The sequence below is a fragment of the Chiloscyllium plagiosum genome, unplaced genomic scaffold, assembly GCF_037043375.1.
Source record: "Chiloscyllium plagiosum isolate Xiang-an unplaced genomic scaffold, Cpla_swu_hap1 HiC_scaffold_21, whole genome shotgun sequence".
Classification (NCBI taxonomy): Eukaryota; Metazoa; Chordata; class Chondrichthyes; order Orectolobiformes; family Hemiscylliidae; genus Chiloscyllium; species Chiloscyllium plagiosum.
Window position 1 is genome coordinate 13,276,658 of NW_028270159.1, and position 19,787 is coordinate 13,296,444.

The following is a 19,787-nucleotide window of genomic DNA, read 5'->3' on the forward strand; positions in this document are numbered from 1 at the left end:
AAATCATTCCTTATCAAGTGCCCTGTCACTGCACACAGCCTTGCTTGTGTCACATTGGCTGCTTCCCTCCCGACCGTCTGCCTGGTTTAGATTTTCACACCCACCTCACGGTAGCCGAGTGTGTAGACGTTTTAAATGCCAGAGGGTTGCTTTGTGTGGAGCTTGTGTGTCACGTACGTTGTTATTCTCTGGCTCTTGTGCAATCTTTCAGTCAGAGAGGGGCTATGTTCCCAACGTTGATAAATCACATGACACCAGATTGCAGTTCAACAGGTTTACTTGCATTGCTCCTTCATCAGGTTGCCACCTATCCACTCCATCCTCCTCTCCAACCTATCACATTCCCCTCCCCGCCCCTGCTCTCCACCACCTTCATCTACCTATCACATTCCCAGCTACCTTTCCCTTAGCCCCACCCCTCCCATTTATCTCTCAGCCCCCGGCCCACAAGCCTCATTCCTGATTAAGGGTTTATGCCTGAAACGTCTACTCTCCTGCTTCTCGGATGCTGCCTGACCTGCTGTGCTTTTCCAGCATCGCACTCTCAACTCTGACCTCCAGCACCTGCAGTGCTCACTTTCTCCGTTGTCCACCACAGTCTAACCCTGGCACCTCCATCCCAGGGTTGGCCATAGCTTCCTGTCCTAAGTGTCAATCTCTGCTGCTGCTCAACTACGTTTGGTCCAATACTTCAAGTAATATAACTGAAAATTAAACAATGCTGCTGGCCCACTATTCCTTTTAAATGGAAAACAACTTTTTTTTTTGTCTATTTCATCATGTGAAAAAAGAAATGAATTATAAAGAGGTATCATAGCTTAGGTTATGCAGTCCTCCTTTCTAAACCCCTCATGGTCTTTGGGTAAAAGGTCACTAGGCAATGCTGATTCTTTGTATTCTGGCACCATTGCTGTGCTCTGCACAGGGGATGTTTTTGACAGTGTTCATTTTGAGGGATCCTCTGTGCGCTCCTGAGGACTGTCAAAATGCTTATGTTCCCAGGGAACCCTCTGTACATCTCAGCATATTCCCAGAAATCCACTGCAAAGATTGTCACATTCCCCATCACTGTCAGGACGCCTGGCAAACCGTAGCACTGTCCGCAGACCTGGAATCCTAGCTTCCAAAAGACAGTGGATGTGAGCCAAGTGCTGGCAAATGGGACTAGATTAATTGAGGATATCTGGTTGGCATGGGCGAGTTGGACCAAGGGGTCTGTTTCTGTGCTGTACGTCTCTACGACGGTACCAACCAACCAAAGGGAATACCATACCGTCCTTATTTTGCAGGAACTTGTTTTTTAATAATATGCCACCGTGGGGATGACAATCTGGTAAACCAGAAAAATGTAAAGGCTAATGTAAGTGAATGATCCTTGGAAGTTGCTAACCATGGCCGAGGTTGCCAACACACACTGGTGAGCTGCTCTCTGAGAAAGGAGTGTTACATGAGGCTGTCTCTGTTAGTGAGGGAGTCGTAAACAATTTGTGTTACATCAGATCTGGTGACACGCAGTATCTAGGGTCGAGCAACAAGGGGCAGCTGTGTGCCATGAATATTTAATGGTTCTCATTATTTTCCAGTGTATCTTAAGTCGGGTATTTGTTATTAAATTTGGTGGTGGTGACTTGTTAGAAATTCAGTTTCATTTAGTGGCCCCTCTTGTGTTGAATATTTATTTGTGTATGGGTGCTTTCTAATTAGACTTGACTGAACTTTTAACCTGCAGTGTTTAAGCTCTATTCTCCCAACAGCTTGTCGCCTAAAGGTATCATCTCTGCCATGATAAGTAATAAAGATATTGCACGCTCACTATGCAGCTAGGAAATGCTCGACCGTTAATCTGAGACCCTGGCTTCATCTCCTTCAACAACATCCTTCAATCACTGGTGCAGGGTTTCAGTGTGACACACACACACACAGTCACATAGGTCCCAGGATTGATCCCTGGCCTCTGCTGATCTCGGTTAAGAAACGCTCCATTTGCCCTCAATGGCCGACTTAGGCAGCAAGAACAATCGCCCTGGGTTCCTGGTCCTGATGTCCATCAAGTGACATTTTCCACAAAGTGCCTGTTTGAAAGAAAGTGCTTGTCTTTATATAATCACTTTCACAGACCCAGCACACCCCACAGCGCTGTGCAATCAGTAAACGATCTATTGGAGTGCAGTCACGATTGTAATATTATAGCCAATTTGCACACAGTAAACTCCCCCCAAACAGCAGTGTGGTAATGACCAGATGGACTGTTTTTACTGATAGTGAAGGCAGTGAATGCTAGAGCTACTCAGGAGGTCAGACAGTCCCAGTGAAGACAGAAAAGGAGTTAAACCTTTCAGGAGAACTGATAGGCCGTCCAGCTGAAATGTTCCTTCTGTTTTGATCTTCACCTGTTGAGTATTTGCAGCAGTTTTTATTATTTCAGACTTCCAGCATTTGCAGGGTTTTTGCTTTTGTACCTTTTTTATGTAAGTGATATTGGCCAAGGGATAAAAATTAGTAGACGGGCTGGAGGCTGGAAGAACACACCAAGCCAGGCAGCATCAGGAGGTTGGGAAGTCAACATTTCGGATGTAACCCTTCTTCAGGATAAAGATTGGCTGGAATACCTGGCGGGGAGAATCTTCCCCCACTACTGCTCTTGATGATAACACCATGGCATTTTTTTTTTACATCTTGTACACCTAAGTCTGGATTAGAGGTGCTGGAAAAGCACAGCAGTTCAGGCAGCATCTGAGGAGCAGTAAAACCGACGTTTCAGGCAAAAGCCCTTCATCAGGAATACAGGCAGTGTGCCTGAAGGATGGAGAGATAAATGAGAGGAGGGTGGGGGTGGGGAGAAAGTAGCATAGCGAGTCTGTTTCAGGACCTAGTTGATTTTAACCCTACTGTGAATCTTCTTGCAAGGATGCCTGCCTTGAAGAAGTTTTCCTCCTCTCTCTACAAGAATCTCAGGGAGTCCCTCTCCCACTGCAACCCCCAGGTCACCTTCAACCATGTCCTGAAACCGACTCGCTATGCTATTTTCTCCCCACCCCCACCCTCCTCTCATTTATCTCTCCACCCTTCAGGCAGTCTGCCTGTATTCCTGATGAAGGGCTTTTGCCCGAAACGTCAATTTTACTGCTTCTCGGATGCTGCCTGAACTGTTGTGCTTTTCCAGCACCACTAATCCAGAATCTGGTTTCCAGCATCTGCAGTCATTGTTTTTACCTACACCTAAGTCTGCGCACACATTATCCAAAAGATGACGTCTGTTGGTCTACATGCTAGCTTTGTAAAGTAGATAGCAGCAGAGATAGTAGAGGCACTGGCTATTATTATAAAAGATTCACGAGATTCTAAAATGACCTCATCAGATTGCAAGTTTACAAATATATTACTGTGTTTTTCAAGAAAGGAGGGCAAGGGGTAATTAGATGCTCCAGGTCAGCTATTCAGGCATCGATTACTGGGCAAGTGTTGGAATCTATCGCTAAGAAAATCTCAACAATGTACTCAGAAAATCATAGTGCGATCAAAGTTGACTTGTTTTACAAAAAACAAATCATATTTGACAGATCTCCGCAAAGATTTTTTTAAGTATGTAGCCAGTTCAATAGATAAAGGGAGCCGTCAAAATTACAATAAGGTACCACAAAAGAAATTAACACACAAGATAAGCCTGATGGAATTGGGATAATATGTTCACATGGACAATAGACTGGTTAGCAGTTTGGAGGCAAAGGATGAATAGCATTTTTACGTTGGTAGGCTGTGACAATGTTGCGAAAATCATTGCTAGGATATCAGCAATGTACAATTGACAAAAGGATGGAGATGATGATGTAAAGGTATGAGATGTAAACTGAGACATGGACGCACACAGGCTGCAAAGTGATATAGACAGGTTAACGTGCGTTGTTAAACCTCACCAAGATAACACATTGGAAATCATACCCAGTATTCCTGGAGTTGTCACAGAAATTAAAGGTTTTAAAAGATAAAAGGTTCCCCAGCTTGCTTGTCTTTTGGAGCCAGATTAATAGAAATCATGGCCTATGTTTCTGTGCTGAGAGGGATAGCTGGGTTCTCCAGGACAGCTATTCAAGCATCAATTACAGTACAGCATCAATTGTACAACATTGATTATCCGAATTTCAGATTATCTGAACAAGGGCTCAAGGTCCCAGTGCTTGGGTAAAATATGTTATTTGAATATTTGATTATCCGAACAGAATACTTGCCTGCCCGTGTCATTCAGATAATAGAGGTTGCTCTGTACTGGGAAACTGTGGGAATCTATTACTAAGAAAATCGCAACAATGCTCTGAGAAAATGTCACTATATTTATTACAAGTAATTAGACTCTAGCTGCAGGTAAGCAGGTCTAAAATGTTTGCATGTAATACTAATTAAAATTAATCCACTTATAAACCACCTCCTTAACACAAATACGTTATGGACAGCGGGGAATATCTGAGTTCATAGTCTTTGAGATGATCCTTCTGTCTTTTCTGCTGGCCAGCATATTGCTCCAATCCTCTTTCTCCAGATGCCTATGCTGTTTGGTAGGAGACACAAGGTGACTGGTTTCCTTTATTAAAAACAAAGTGTCTGACTTATTAGTTAAATGTCAGAGCATATGATAACTGTTGCAGGAAAGACTAATTTTTTTTGGAGGGTTTACAGTGAGTTTTGACTGCAGAGAACAGAGAGACTGTTCCTGAACTGGGGGGAGGGGGCTGTGAGCTGAACACCTCTCTTCCTTTCTCTATAACTTGTTCCCAGCTCCAAACTGTTCAGTTAGTCACAAACAAATCTCACAAATCTGTCGGCAGATAAAAAGCCTCCCATCTTTGATAACGGGTCACTAGTCCAGAGACCGTTCAATTTCTTGTTGCCAGCAAAAACTGCCTCAGGGCCCCCTTGGCTTCAAACTAGCTGCATCTCAACACTTCAATGACTACTGGTATAGGTGACAGGTTACTTGCTTTTCAGAACTGCAGCACCCTTGCCAAAACGTTGCATTTAAAATACTCGTTCTCATTTCAGTCTTTAAAAAACACAAAAAGAATTTTAAAAACATAAGAATAAAAGACATGTTTTTTACAGATTGGGCAGTGGAGTGCCAGGTGAACTGTAAGCTGAGGACGCTTGAGGTTTTACGCTCTGCTAGTAAGAATGAAAAGGCAGAATATTTTTTAAAGTGTGAAACTTATAAGTGTTGTTTGGTTGTCAGAGGGAGCCCCACACTCCGGATGAGAGGCCAATCATTTAGGACACATGGGAAATATCATTATTCAGAAGTTTGTGATTCTTTAGAAACCTCCAACTCGGGGAGTTGAGGATTTTTTCACTGCTGAATGTATTTAAGGCTGAAAAGAAAGCAAATCTTAGCAGGACTTATACACTTAATGGAGAAAGTGAGGTCTGCAGATGCTGGAGATCAGAGCTGGAAATGTGTTGCTGGAAAAGCGCAGCAGGTCAGGCAGCATCCAGGGAACAGGAGAATCGACGTTTCGGGCATAAGCCCTTAATGGTAAGGTCCTAGGGAGTGTTGCTGAACAAAGAGACCTTGAAGTGCAGGATCATAGCTCTTTGAAAGTGGAGTCGCAGGTGGATAGGATAGTGAAGGCTTTCCTTTATTGGTCAGAGTATTGAGTATAGCAGTTGGGAGATCATGTTGGCAGGACAGGGCATTGATTAGGCCACTGTTAGACTATTGCGTGCAATCCTGGTCTCCTTCCTATCGGAAAGATGTGAAACTTGAAAGGGTTCAGAAAAGATTTACAAGGATTTTGCCAGGGTTGGATTTGAGCTTTCGGGAGAGGTTGAATAGCCTGGGGCTGTTTTCCCTGGAGGCTGAGGGGTGACCTTATAGAGGTTTTTAAAATCATAAGGGGCATGGATAGGATAAATAGATAAGATCTTTTCCCTGAGGTGGGGTGTCCAGAACTCGAGGGCATAGGTTTAGGGTGAGAGGGGAAAGATATGAAAGAGACCTAAGGGGCAACTTTTTCATGCAGAGGGTGGAGCGTGTCTGGAATGAGCTGCCAGAGGAAGTGGTAGAGGCTGATACAATTACAACATTTAAAAGGCATCTGGAAGGGTATATGAATATGAAAGGTTTAGAGGGACATGGACCGGGTGCTGGCAGGTGGGACTAGTCTGGGTTGGGATATCTGGTCGGCATGGACGAGTTGGACTGAAGGGTCTGTTTCCATGCTGTACATCTCTATGACTGTGAGTCTATAATATATTTTTGGTATCTCAGAGAGTCAAGGGATATGGAAGGGTTAAAACCAAGGAATAGTTAGGTGACTGTCTGTTTCTGAATGGCACAGATATGATGGGCTGAAGGGCCTTTTCCTGTGCTGCGAATCTTTCAGATTCTATGTCAATCAGCCACAATCCTATTGAAAGGCAGCGCTGACTTAAGCAGCCCAATAGTGTGTTCTTGATCCTATTTCTTCTGTCCTTGCATCCTTGGTACTGCAGTGAAATGCCAGCCTTCATTATGAACTGCAGCCTGCTGTGAGAGTGTTGGCTGAGGCCAGGCTCAGGCCTTTCTGGAGGAGTGTTCTGCTCTCACTCTGCTTCCAGGTCTCTCAGACTGACCAAACGACAAGGCTTGGTGCAAAGAGTTGTGAATTAGCTTGACATTTTTCTTTTAAAATGCTTCTTCGCCGCATCCTACTCAAAATCTTGAACTCTGCTGTTGTCAGAATGCCTGATGATGTGCTGCAGCAATTCCCAGCATTTGTCTGGCCCTTCAGATCTGCTTTAAAATTCAGGGCACACCTAACAGCTTGAAGTGTGCAACGCTCCTGTTTGGAGAAAGACAATTATTAAAGTGCGCTGAAGATCAAACAGCAGTTCCATCCAGCTTTGATCATTAACTGATGTACTGATGCTTTCCTTTTGTGGCCATGCTTTAAGTTAATAGCCCTGATAGCATTTCCAAGTGTCACGTTAACGTGCTTCCCTGTTTGTGGTGTGCTGCCAAGCAACTACTCCCAGCTCACTTATGTGAGATTTAGTGATTATAGCAATGACTGTATATTGAATTAAAGAGGAAGGTGACTCCACCCCCTCACCCATGGAGCCTTTCTCTGTTTCTAATGTTATTTTTATTTGTGTATAATTAGTTGCTGAGAAGGCTTCAGCAAATGGGGAGGTGCCAAGGCACAGGGGTCTTGAGTTGCAGAATATAGGGTTGCAGTGCTGGCTGATATCGCTGATGGATACAAAGTAAAGGAGCAGGGCAGGCTGTCCAGAGACTAAAGTGTGGAAGATCCTAGTTGTTAGATTCTTTGATATGAACTCTGATGGAAATTGATGAGGTCAGGGAAGGCGAGGACATGTAATTTGTAAATAAGGACAATAATTGAGAGGAAGTTAGAATCAAAGCGTGCAGGTTTCTGGTCACCCTGCACTGAGTCCTGGAGGAGAAAGACATTTGAGGATGGAGTAGGGTCACAAAATCGAATGCTGTTTGAGGGCTCTGTTATGAAGGAATGATTGGGAGAATTTGTTCTTTTCTGCTTGTGTGTCTTATAGAGAAAATGCAAAATATTAGTTCAGGAAAGTACACCAAGGGGAGCATTGGCTCAGACCAGTGATAGGCAAATCTTTGGACTGATATGGTTGGAAAAACAACCCAGTGAGTGCCACAGACTTTGGTCTGGAAAGCTGTAAATCTCCAATGCTGCAATGGACATGCTTTATGTGTCTGAGCTAAGATGCACCATCATTGTAATTGTATGAAACCAATAGACAGGAAATAGGGAGTGAGTCGAAGTGGGTGAGGGTGAGATAGTAGCTTAGTGGTAATATCGCTAGTTTGGTAATCTAAACATGGGCTAATGGTGAGGATGTAGAGGTGCCGGTGTCAGACTGGGGTGGACAGTCAGAAGTCACACGACAACAGGTTACAGTCCAACAGGTTTATTTGAAATTGCAAGCTTTCAGAGTGCTGCTCCGTCATCACCTATGTGACTATCAGTGAGGAGACATGGGTTTCAGTTCTACAGTGGCAGCTAATGGAATTTAAACTCAATTCATTAAAAAAATTTAAGAAGCTAGTCCCAGTAATGATGCCTAACGTTGTTGATTCACAAATACCCTTTTGGGAAGGAAATCTGCCATCCTTCCCTAGACTGGTTCACATGTGATTCCCGAACCACTGCAACGTCTTTGACTTTTAACTGCCCTCTGAAGTAGCCCTAACCAGGCAAGGGCAGTTCGAGATAGGCAGGAAAGGGCTTACCAACAACTCTCACCTAAAGAAGGGGCAATGAGTGGAACAGGAGTTAATGCAGAATGGGGAAGGAATGTTCATACTAGGTTAGGAGACAGTCGGATTGATTACAGGATGGAGTGTGCTTAACCATTCAGGATGGGGTAGATGCAGTTTTGAAGGAGTGTGTGCAGAGCAGAGAAGCAAATATTGGGGAGTTTTCTTTGCTTTTCAAATCCATGTACAGACAGTCCAGTCTCCCCAGAAGCAACTAGGATAGGTCCGTCGTAATAACATACTTGAAATTGCCTCCTATAAAGTGAAACGTCAGCAAGTACATTCCATTCAGTGTGTTAATATATATATGGTGTGTTTCTGGTGGTGGGTGAGACATGCCAGTAACCAGAGAGGGAGAGACTGAGCCACATCGACTGGGAAAGACCAGGTTCATTTGCTGAGTTTGTTCATGTCGGCCTGGGGCTGTGAGAGTGTTGATAAACGTTACAGGAGTTGAACTAATGGGAGAGTATCCAGGTTCCAGTGGCCACTTGCTGCTGTGACTGGGAAAGTTTGTGATCTGCACATTTCAGATGGGAGCAAGATTGAGTTTTGTAGTGGTTCTGTCTCACCGTCAGGGGGGAAGCGATGGCCTAGTGGTATTATCACTGGATTGTTAATCCAGAGACCCAGAAAATGTTCTAGGGACCTGTGTACAAATCCTGCCCTGGCAGCTGGTGTAATTTGAATTCAGTACAAACCAACTTTGGAATTGGGAGTCTAATGCTGACCATGAATCCATTGTTGATTGTTGGCAAAACCCATCTGTTTCACTAATGTCCATTCGGGAAGGAAACTGTTGTCCTTACGTGGTATGCCCTACGTGTGACTCCAGACCCACAGCAACGTTGTTGACTCTCTAATGCCCTCTGGGGGACCAGGGATGGGCAATAAATGCTGCCCAGCCGGCAATGCCCTCATCCCGTTAATGAATAAAGAAAAAAAAAATTAACCCTGGAGCATAATCCAAACTCCAAAGCTCACAGTAACTTGTCTGAACTTGTGAAACACAATGTCATTGGCGTAGCTTCTGCATCTTTCTGAAGGATCATGTTTAAAGAATCAACAAAGTTGTGCACAATGCTATACAATAAAGTTTATTTCTGTAGATAATTCGAGATGTTTTACAACAGAATAACACTAATTTGCAATCAGCCCAGTGGGTCAGTTGACCAGTGTGAAGAACCATTCAGATTTGGAAATGGGAGTAGATTTGTTCCGTGGTCTGCGCTGATCTTGTCTTGTCCTCTTGTAGGGGACTTTGCAATTGCTGCTTTATTCCTAGACCAGAAGCGAGAAAATAGGCGTAAGGTTCTCCAATGGTCCCTGTGCTATGTGTACGAGAGAGACACACACAATAGGTTTGGTGCCCATGTTGTCAACTCTTTCATCCATTTCAAAAATTTCCTTAAAAAACTTTTCTTCGTGGAGATTGTTGTCATAGAAATAGGAAAACCGATACAATTCCCTGTCCCTTGAAATGCATCTTGCTCCAGGGAAGCCTCCAAGTACATTGCTCAGTGCCTCTCGTCTCACTGTTAACATGAAGTAAGAACCTGAAAGAGACAGGAAAATACGCAGGGTATGAAATTGCAAGCAGCATAATTGAGAAATCAAGTGACTATCCTAAGTACCTGCAGAGTCATGGCGATTATACAGCACAAAAACAGACTCTTCAGTCCAACTTGTCCATGCCAACCTATTATCCTAAATTAATCTAGTCCCATTTGCCAGCACTTGGCCCATATCCCTCTAAACCCTTCCCATTCCAAGTACCCATATAGATGCCTTTTGAATGATGTAATTATACCCAACCACCTCCACTTCCTCTGGCAGCTCATTCCATACATGCGCTAACCTCTGCCCCTTCGGTCCCTTTTATACCTTTACTCTCTCATATTAACCTATGTCCTATAGTTTTGGACTCCCATACTCTAGGAAAAGACTTTGGCTAATCACTCTATCTGTATCTCTCATGATTTTATAAATGTCTATATGTCACCCCTCAGCCTCTGACGCTCCAGGGGAAAACAGCCCCAGCCTATTCAGCCTTGCCCTATAGCTCACACCCACCAACCCTGGCAACATCCTTGTAAATCTTTTCTGAACCTTTTCAAGTTTCACAACATCCTTCCTATAGCAGGGAGACCAGAACTGAACGCAGTATTCCAAAAGTAGCCCAACCAACCTCCTGTGCAGCTGCAACGTGACCTCCCAACTCCTATACTCAATGCACTGACCAATAAAGGCAAGCATAGTTTAGGCTGAAATACCCAACTGCTTCAGTATGCTGTGATGGGATGTCCATGTACCTTTGAGAGGGCCATACCTGCTGTCCATCACTGTCCCCCATGAACCATGATGTGATGATTAATCCCATGACAGTGAGTGGTCCTACACAGCAGTTATGTCTAATCCACCTCCCAGTTCACATTATCTGAACATCAGCTTATCTCCAAATAAAGATCCCACATTGTTGCTTGGTCAGTCATTGGTGCTAGCAATGAACAGAAGATTGTAACAAGCTGCTGATAATGCCCTCAACACCATAGGAGAGGCAATAGAAGTTTGGTAATGGCAGGGAGATGTGTATTGAACTGAATCTATTGAGGGATTGATACAGCTCAACCAGTTATCATAGAATCAGTTATCTAGTGTGGAAGCAGGCCATTTGGCCCATCAAGCCCGCACTAACCTTCTGAAGAGCATCCCATCCAGAACCCCATCCCTGCATTTCCCATGGCCAATCCACTTAACCTGCACACCTTTGAACGGTAGGAGGAAACCGGAGCACGAAACCCACGCAGACACGGGGAAAATGTGCAAACTCCACAAGATCTTTCCTTCCTTCCGCACTCTTGCAGTGGAGGTTGATTTATGTGCAGGCCTGTGGTCATTAAAATGGCAATGGCAGTGTTTCTGAGATTCGTGAATGAGACTAAAATCACTTCATGAGTCAGCTGGGATTTAACCCCACCCACCACAAACCGAAACAAAAGGTTTGGACTCTGCTCATAACACCAACAAGCAATCAGAGCAAAAGCTCACTAGTAAATATCAATATAATTAATGCATGTACTGTGAGTGATGAACTTTATTCAGGTTAAATTCACTTTAAACAACACAAGCATTATGACTGTGTTTTAAGATTATATTGTCCTGGTTTTCAGTATTTAAAGAGGTGCGAGGTGATTTAGGGCTGGCGTTTGATGCAGAATGCACTGTCACCATATAAGTAGTATTGCGTAGGCCGGCATCTTCTCGAATTAGCACTGTGGGTCCGAATGGACTGCAGCGGTTCAGGAAGGTAGCTCCCATCACCACCTCAAGGACACCGCGGATGAGAAATAATTGCTGACCCAGCCAGTGATGGCCATATTCCTGAATGAATTGAAAACAGAAAGCACCCACAGCTAACTGATCTCAGTCTGCCAACAAGGCATGGAGTTATAGGAGAGGTTTCATGATGTCTGGCATTGTAAAAGGCCAATGGATGAATGACAGGCAATTGTAGACAGCTCAAAACAAAAAGCTTCAAAATAATTCCAGACCTCCGATGGATGCCCAGCAGTTGATGGCAAATGCCTTGTGTCGTGACATTCAGAAATTCTTGTCGGGTAATGACACCTTGGCCCACACTTATTCTTTTTTCCAAACAGGGTTGGTTATAGATTAATTGGTTATTTATCTCATTGTTTGTGGGATCTCCCTGTGCAGGAGTTGACTGCTATCCTTGTCCAACGTAGAAAAGTGATTACACACAGGTATTTAATTGGCTGTGCAGCTACATGTGACAATCTGAGAATTGGGAAAGGCGCTAATACAAACGGAGGTTGTTTCATTCTGCCTTGACCTCCTGCATTCATCACTGTCTCATGGACCAGTCCACTGCTGCAGATGGCTGGAAAATGTGGCTGGAGGTCAGGGTGAAGCCTCCTGTGGTCAAATTGCCTCCTCATCCAACCGAGCATCTGCAATGAAGAGTGGATACTTGGGTGAGGTGCTGATGGTGATGATAAAGAACCAGAATCTAGAGAATGCTGGTGAGAAGCCAGAGAATCTTTGAACAAATTAATGTTCGCTTAGGGGAACAGACAGTGTATGGTGTTAAGTATTTGCTAAATGAATTGAAAATAATTTGGGCCTTAATTTTAATTGCAGCATTGTTTTAATCACCCACATATTGTATGACTCCTAGTGGAGCGCACTGTGTTTTAGAACGGAGTGCTGTTATTTTCACCGCTCTAAGCAATGTCATAATGTTTCTGAAAGCTCTCTACACACCATCCAACATTCACAGGCAGCACAAGATCAAAAGGCTTGGTGCATCAACACTGGCACTGATGGCTGTACATGTGCCACCCCTTCCCACTGCACCTCCTGGCAGAGGCAAACAAATAAAAACACAGGAAGATGTAAAGTAGAAATGCCTTTTTGATCCACTGCAATCCTAGTCATCTCAGGGGACGCAGTATTCCCTAGGGGAATGCTTTCCATCTGTAGGGTGCCAGGAAAGAAGAAACTTTTGACTCGCACCTGCTGGGAGTATGATGATGAGTTTATTAATTGGGTGTGTTGTCCACCAGCTTGCATTTATATTAGCACCCTACCACTCGTAAAACAAAAGTCCTTCACCAGAGTGTACTCAAACACAGAGCAGCCAAAGACAGCATCAGGGCAAGATGCCCAATAGGCTGGTCATAGATCTTTCAGGAGTGTGCAGGAGCAGGAGAGAGGGTTACACGGAGGGAAGGCCAGGGTTTGGAGCCAATGCAGCTGAAAGCACAGTAGCCACCGGTGATCAATGTATGCCATGTCCCAGAGGCCTGTGTTGGAAGAACACAGATACCTTGTTTGGGTTGCACAGCTGGAGTTGAAGAGTATGGTGCTGGAAAAGCACAGCAGGTCAGACAGCATCCGAGGAGCAGATAGACATTTTGGACATAAACCCTTCATCAGGAATGAGCCTGATTCCTGCTGAAGATTCTCCTGCTCCTCGGATGATGCCTGACCTGCTGTGCTTTTCCAACACTACACTCTTCAACTCTGATCTCCAGCATCTGCAGTCCTCACTTTCTCCTAGTTGAATAGCTGGAGGAAATGATAGATGGGGAGAGACATGGAATTTGGAAGTGAGGATGTGGACTTGAAGGTGTTGCCAATCCAGGAGCCAGTGTGGATTAGTGGGTACAGGGGTGACGTGTGAAGGAGGCTCAGGTGGAGACACGTTGCCGAGTTTTGGATGAGTAGCAGAAAATAGAAGATGCAAGAGGGAAGGCCAACTGGGCGAGCACTGGACTCATCAAGTCACAATGAATCAAAAACACAAAGGACTGAGGAGAGAGCAAAGACCAACTGTGTTACAGATAGAATTGATAACATGGAGCTGGAAAGGTACAGCAGGTCAGGCAGCATTGAGGGAGCAGGAAAGTCAAAGTTTTGGTTTGGGACCTTTCATCAGGAGTCCTGATAAGGGGTCCCAACTGGAAATCTCAACCTTCCTGCTCCTCCGATGCTGCCTGACCTGCTCTGCCTTTCCAGCTCCGCATGTTATCGACTCTGACATGCCGTCCTTACTATCTCCAAGTGTTACAGGTAGGTGTGGGTAGTCTCCATGATAGGGGTTGGAAGCGCATGTTGAGGTCAGATGGTGCCAGCAGTTTGTGAATGGCTTGGCTGAACCTCATTCAGTGGCCAGACACAGAGTCTGTGATTGGGAAGCTCTTAATGGGGGCGGCCTGCAAACATAGGCCTTGATATACAGAGGACTTTCCTGCTCCCCCAGTACAAGGTCCCCGCCCCATACTGAAATCACTAGAAGTAGCTGTGTTATCTCTAGGTAATAAAGTCAAAGCCCGCTACAGAGTTGTGACCACAATCCAATAGCACCTCGATGCTGAAGGGCCACTGTTTCAGAGAGAGGTTAAACCTGACAGCGAGGTGCTGCAGGTGATCCCCTGGCACTAATGAGGCAAGTTCACTCCAGCATCCTGACCAGTATTTTTCCTGCAACCAACATCACTGAAACAGGGGCAGCACGGGGGCTCAATGGTTAACACTGCTGCCTCACAGCCCCAGGGACCTGGGTTCGATTCCAGCCTTGGGTGATTGTCTGTGTGGAGTTTGCACATTCTCCCCTTGTATGTGTGGGTTTCCCCTGGGTGCTCCGGTTTCCTCCCATAAGCCAAAGATGTACAGGTCAGGTGGATTGGCCTTGCTAAATTGCCCACCGTGTTCAGGGATGTGTAGGTTAGGTGCATTAGTCAGGGGTAAATATAGGGTAGGGGAATGGGTCTGGGTGGGATGTTCTTCGGAGGATTGGTGTGGACTTGTTGGGCCAAATGGCCTGTTTCTACACTGTAGGAATTCTATGTAGGGATTCTATGATAAACCCCTGTAAAGCTTAAAACTGTGCACCCTGGTTAATGACCTCTCTGAGGGGAAACATTTCTCCCTCTCCAGACCCCTCAACTTTGCAGACCTGAATCAGGTCACTCCACCACATCCCCCTGCCTTCTCTGCTCGAAAGAAAACAGCCCTGACCTCTCTGCAAAGGCACTATGTCAATGTACTGACTGCTTTGACTGTTCACTCCTGCAAGCAAGCTTCCTGGCTGTATCAATGTATTGTCATGAATACAGAGCACAAGAAACAAGAGCTTCTAATATTTCCAGTAATTCAAAACATAGCAATTTCATTTCTAGAGCATTGGTTAAAAAGGGGGTTCCTCACTGGGAGGAGCAGAGAAAATCAGGAACAGCCTCTGGTGGAATTGCTATCCCTTTAACCCGGCTTTTCCATTAACTGGGTTCTCTCTTTAACCTGGTTATCCCTTTAACCTGGGTATCCCTTTAACCTCTTTTTAACCTGACTCTCTCTCTAACCTGGCTTTCCCTTTAAATGGGAGAACGTGTGGACTGTAGGTGCTGGAGATCAGAGTCGAGGGTGTGGTGCTAGAAAAGCACAGCCGGTCAGGCAGCGTCCGAGGAGCAGGAGAATCGATTCGGGGCTTTTGCCCGAAACGTCGATTCTCTTGCTCCCCAATTGCTGCCTTTCCCTTTAAATGGGCTGTCCCTCCCCTTACACAGCGATTCTTTTGATAGAAACTTAAATATCAGCAACAACGCGATGCGGAAACTTTTCTTCCCTTCCAACCAATTCTAAATTATATTCCTCCACCTCCAGCCACGTTCCCAAATTAATGAAAAAACTGAGCGTGTAGGAGAAAGATCAGCCTGGGCTGAAAACCTCAAATCTACATCTTCGTTTTGCAAAGATCAATTGTTTGGTCAGCCCTGGGAGTCAGAAATTAACCCAGAAATTGTGAAGATGTGAAATTAATTTGAAATCGACCATTGGCTGTATTTGTATTTCATACACACAAACACTCTCACATAGAAACACACACGCTCTCACACACATACACACACACTCATACACATACGCACAAACACACACAACATACATGCAAACACAATTTACATACAAACACAACATACATACAAACACACTCACGCGCGCGCACACACAGACACAGAGAGAAAACTGTCTGACCTACTGTTCCTTCCCTTGTCTTGTTCTGTCTCTAGGAGACCCGGTATCCTAGTTCTGGTCAATGATGCCGACTGGGAACTAATGGTTAGTGTCGCCGATTTTCGTTCGCAGTCGAATCTCAGTGAAGGGGTCTGGAGGAGGAGGAGGCGTGGGTGGTATTTTTAAAAAGTTAAGAAGGACAATAAACGCAGAGCGGTTACTTGTCAGTGCGGGTTTAATAGAAAGCTTTCCTGTTCCTACACCTGTACAGTAATATGTGACGATTATTCCTGCTCACAGGGGCAGCGAGAGGGACTAGTTCAGCAGCTCCCCTCCAAAGCCCCGAGTTGCTGAAATATTAATTTCTTAGTCCTAATATAAAAGAGAGCAGGCCTTGTTTAGTTTGCGGTGCACCAGGACAGGGAGTTAAAGAGCCATTTTAAACATATTATTTTTGCCCCGTTGTAGCGAAATAATTCACCCGCCTTGGAAGCAGATTCGTTGCTTTAATTAACTGCATTTGTTTTGTTATAATTAATCACAGGATATGTCCCTCCATTTTATATTCCCATGGAGAAAATGGCTGCTGATGGCAATTCAGACCACAATTGAGCTGAATTGTCTTACAGTGAATTTTAATCTTTAAGGGTGGAGAGAGAGAGAGAATTTTAGTTTGGGAGGCAACAGCGTGAATTTTAGTCTGAGGGAGGAGAGAGAGTGAATTTTAGTCTGAGGGAGACGACAGAGTGAATTTTAGTCTGAGGGAGGCGACAGAGTGAATTTTAGTCTGAGGGAGGAGAGAGTGAATTTTAGTCTGAGGGTGGCCAGGGTGAATTTTAGTCTGAGGGAGGAGAGAGAGTGCATTTTAGTCTGAGGGAGGCGACAGCATGAATTTTAGTCTGGGGGAGGCGACAGAGTGAATTTTAGTCTGAGGGAGGCGACAGCGTGAATTTTAGTCTGAGGGAGGAGAGAGAGTGAATTTTAGTCTGAGGGAGGCGACAGAGTGAATTTTAGTCTGAGGGAGGCGACAGAGTGAATTTTAGTCTGAGGGAGGCGACAGAGTGAATTTTAGTCTGAGGGAGGAGAGAGTGAATTTTAGTCTGAGGGTGGCCAGGGTGAATTTTAGTCTGAGGGAGGAGAGAGAGTGAATTTTAGTCTGAGGGAGGCGACAGCATGAATTTTAGTCTGGGGGAGGCGACAGAGTGAATTTTAGTCTGAGGGAGGCGACAGCGTGAATTTTAGTCTGGGGGAGGCGACAGAGTGAATTTTAGTCTGGGGGAGGCGACAGAGTGAATTTTAGTCTGAGGGAGGCGACAGCGTGAATTTTAGTCTGGGGGAGGCGACAGAGTGAATTTTACTCTGAGGGAGGAGAGAGAGTGAATTTTAGTCTGAGGGAGACCAGGGTGAATTTTAGTCTGAGGGAGGAGAGAGTGAATTTTAGTCTGAGGGAGGAGAGAGAGTGAATTTTAGTCTGAGGGAGACCAGGGTGAATTTTAGTCTGAGGGAGGAGAGAGTGAATTTTAGTCTGAGGGAGGAGAGAGTGAATTTTAGTCTGAGGGAGGCGACAGAGTGAATTTTAGTCTGAGGGAGGAGAGAGTGAATTTTAGTCTGAGGGAGGAGAGAGTGAATTTTAGTCTGAGCGAGGCCAGAGTGAATTTTAGTCTGAGGGAGAGAGAGTGAATTTTAGCCTGAGGGAGGTGACAGAGTGAATTTTAGTCTGAGGGAGGCGACGGAGTGAATTTTAGTCTGAGGGAGGAGAGAGAGTGAATTTTAGTCTGAGGGAGGAGAGAGTGAATTTTAGTCTGAGGGAGGAGAAAGAGTGAATTTTAGTCTGAGGGAGGCCAGAGTGAATTTTAGTCTGAGGGAGGAGAGAGAGTGAATTTTAGTCTGAGGGAGGCCAGAGTGAATTTTAGTCTGAGGGAGGCCTGGGTGAAGTTTAGTCTGAGGGAGGCCAGAGTGAATTTTAGTCTGAGAGGAGAGAGTGAATTTTAGTCTGAGGGAGGAGACAGAGTGAATTTTAGTCTGAGGGAGGCGACAGAGTGAATTTTAGTCTGAGGGAGGTGACAGAGTGAATTTTAGTCTGAGGGAGAGAGAGTGAATTTTAGTCTGAGGGAGGCCAGAGTGAATTTTAGTCTGAGGGAGACCAGAGTGATTTTAGTCTGAGGGAGGAGAGAGAGTGAATTTTAGCCTGAGGGAGGCCAGAGTGAATTTTAGTCTGAGGGAGACCAGAGTGAATTTTAGCCTGAGGGAGGTGACAGAGTGAATTTTAGCTTGAGGGAGGTGACAGAGTGAATTTTAGTCTGAGTGAGGAGAGAGAGTGAATTTTAGTCTGAGGGAGGCGACAGAGTGAATTTTAGTCTGAGGGAGGTGACAGAGTGAATTTTAGTCTGAGGGAGGCCAGAGTGAATTTTAGTCTGAGGGAGACCAGAGTGATTTTAGTCTGAGGGAGGAGAGAGAGTGAATTTTAGCCTGAGGCCAGAGTGAATTTTAGTCTGAGGGAGACCAGAGTGAATTTTAGCCTGAGGAAGGTGACAGAGTGAAGTTTAGCTTGAGGGAGGTGACAGAGTGAATTTTAGTCTGAGGGAGGAGAGAGAGTGAATTTTAGTCTGAGGGAGGCCAGAGTGAATTTTAGTCTGAGAGAGGCCAGAGTGAATTATAGTTTGGATTGTTTTGTTTTTTTTAATTTGAATTTTCTTTCGTCAAGATCTCGCTGTTTATTCTTAAGGTGCTCACCGAGAGGAGCTCAATGCCAGTTTAGGTTAGGAGTTAATCTTTACACTGAAACAATTGTCGTTTGTTTATAAAAATTGGGGGGTGGGGAGGATGTCGTTCAGATATCAACTCAGAAATTATAGACCGTTCTGAAAATGTGACATTGATTTGAAGTGATCTGATGGAGCTGCAGAAGAGAGGGAGAATGTGCGGTAAAATATCGAGCAGTAAATCCCATTCTATGTGGACACTGGGCCGATATAAAAAGACAACTGCATTTTAACGAATATTTTGATGCACAAAAAGCTACTGTTAAAGAAAATGTAGTTACAAATCGATGAAGGATTCCGTTGATGTGTACAATTCGCAGCCTATCGGTTTGATTGGGATTTTCCCTGTCTTTGTGTTTTTGCACAGGGCCAGTTGGATTATAAACTGGAGAACCGAGACATCATCGTTTTTATATCAACGTTGCACGGCGGTTAACGAAACAGTTTGATATTTTAAAAATAAAAACAAAAGGAAGCGACCAAAAGATTTTCTGTAACGCCATTTAACCGTGCGTCAAAGCGATGGCAACATTATTCCCGGGTTTATTCGGATCGCCTGTTTGTAATATACAAGCTGTTTGACCCGCAGTGCATTAGGATTACAAATGAGACTGAGAACATCAGTGTTTATGTAAAGATGGTGAACTGTAAAATAAAATAAGCTCCCCTGATCCTTGAAATCCTTAATCCCTATTTAAAAGCAAGTAATTGTGATATATTACGTTGACAGTAATGTTACAGGTTTTAACATCAATGCATTAAGCCTGAAATTTCCGCTCGTTTCAAACGATTCTTTTTTTGTGTGAACGACTATAATTTTCCTCAAAGTAAATTGACATGAAATCATGGCTGTTGCGTTGTAAGTCTCGCAGCTCTTTTATCTTGAGCGGTTCGTGAAAGCATTTTCACCCTCTCTCTGCCCCCCACACCCAGTTCGTTCGCAAACGCACCTCATTCGTTCACGGTGGGCTGAAACAGACCAAGGTGCAGCCTTCAAAGGGAGATTTCTGCACAGACACTAGCCACGGGCCCACCTCAGCACCGCGGTGGGGAACGAAAAATTTCTCGCTCGAATCACAGAGACAGTGCGTTAACCGCAATAAACCCTCGCCAGGCTCAGACCGCAATCTGTAGGGGTGATCAGAACAAGTTGGAAACACAGAATGCCTAAGAGATTGAGGCAGCGGTGCTTTCCAACACTAAGGCGTTTGGTT

At 44.7% G+C, this 19,787-nt stretch overlaps 1 protein-coding gene across 2 annotated transcripts in view; it reads left to right on the forward strand.

Moving 5' to 3' along the window:
• The window catches only part of urm1 (ubiquitin related modifier 1), a 49,160-nt gene extending 29,739 nt beyond the window's left edge, over window positions 1-19,421 (forward strand). The window contains exons 4-5 of one of the 2 annotated variants that reach the window (XM_087998288.1): window positions 15,868-15,916; window positions 18,941-19,421. In XM_087998288.1, the coding sequence (XP_087854414.1) occupies window positions 15,868-15,916; window positions 18,941-19,009 (118 nt within the window). In that variant the 3' untranslated portion in view covers window positions 19,010-19,421. The remainder of the gene's footprint in view (window positions 1-15,867; window positions 15,917-18,940) is intronic. The other variant, XM_087998289.1, reaches the window with a different exon arrangement.
• Window positions 19,422-19,787: the final 366 nt, after the last annotated feature.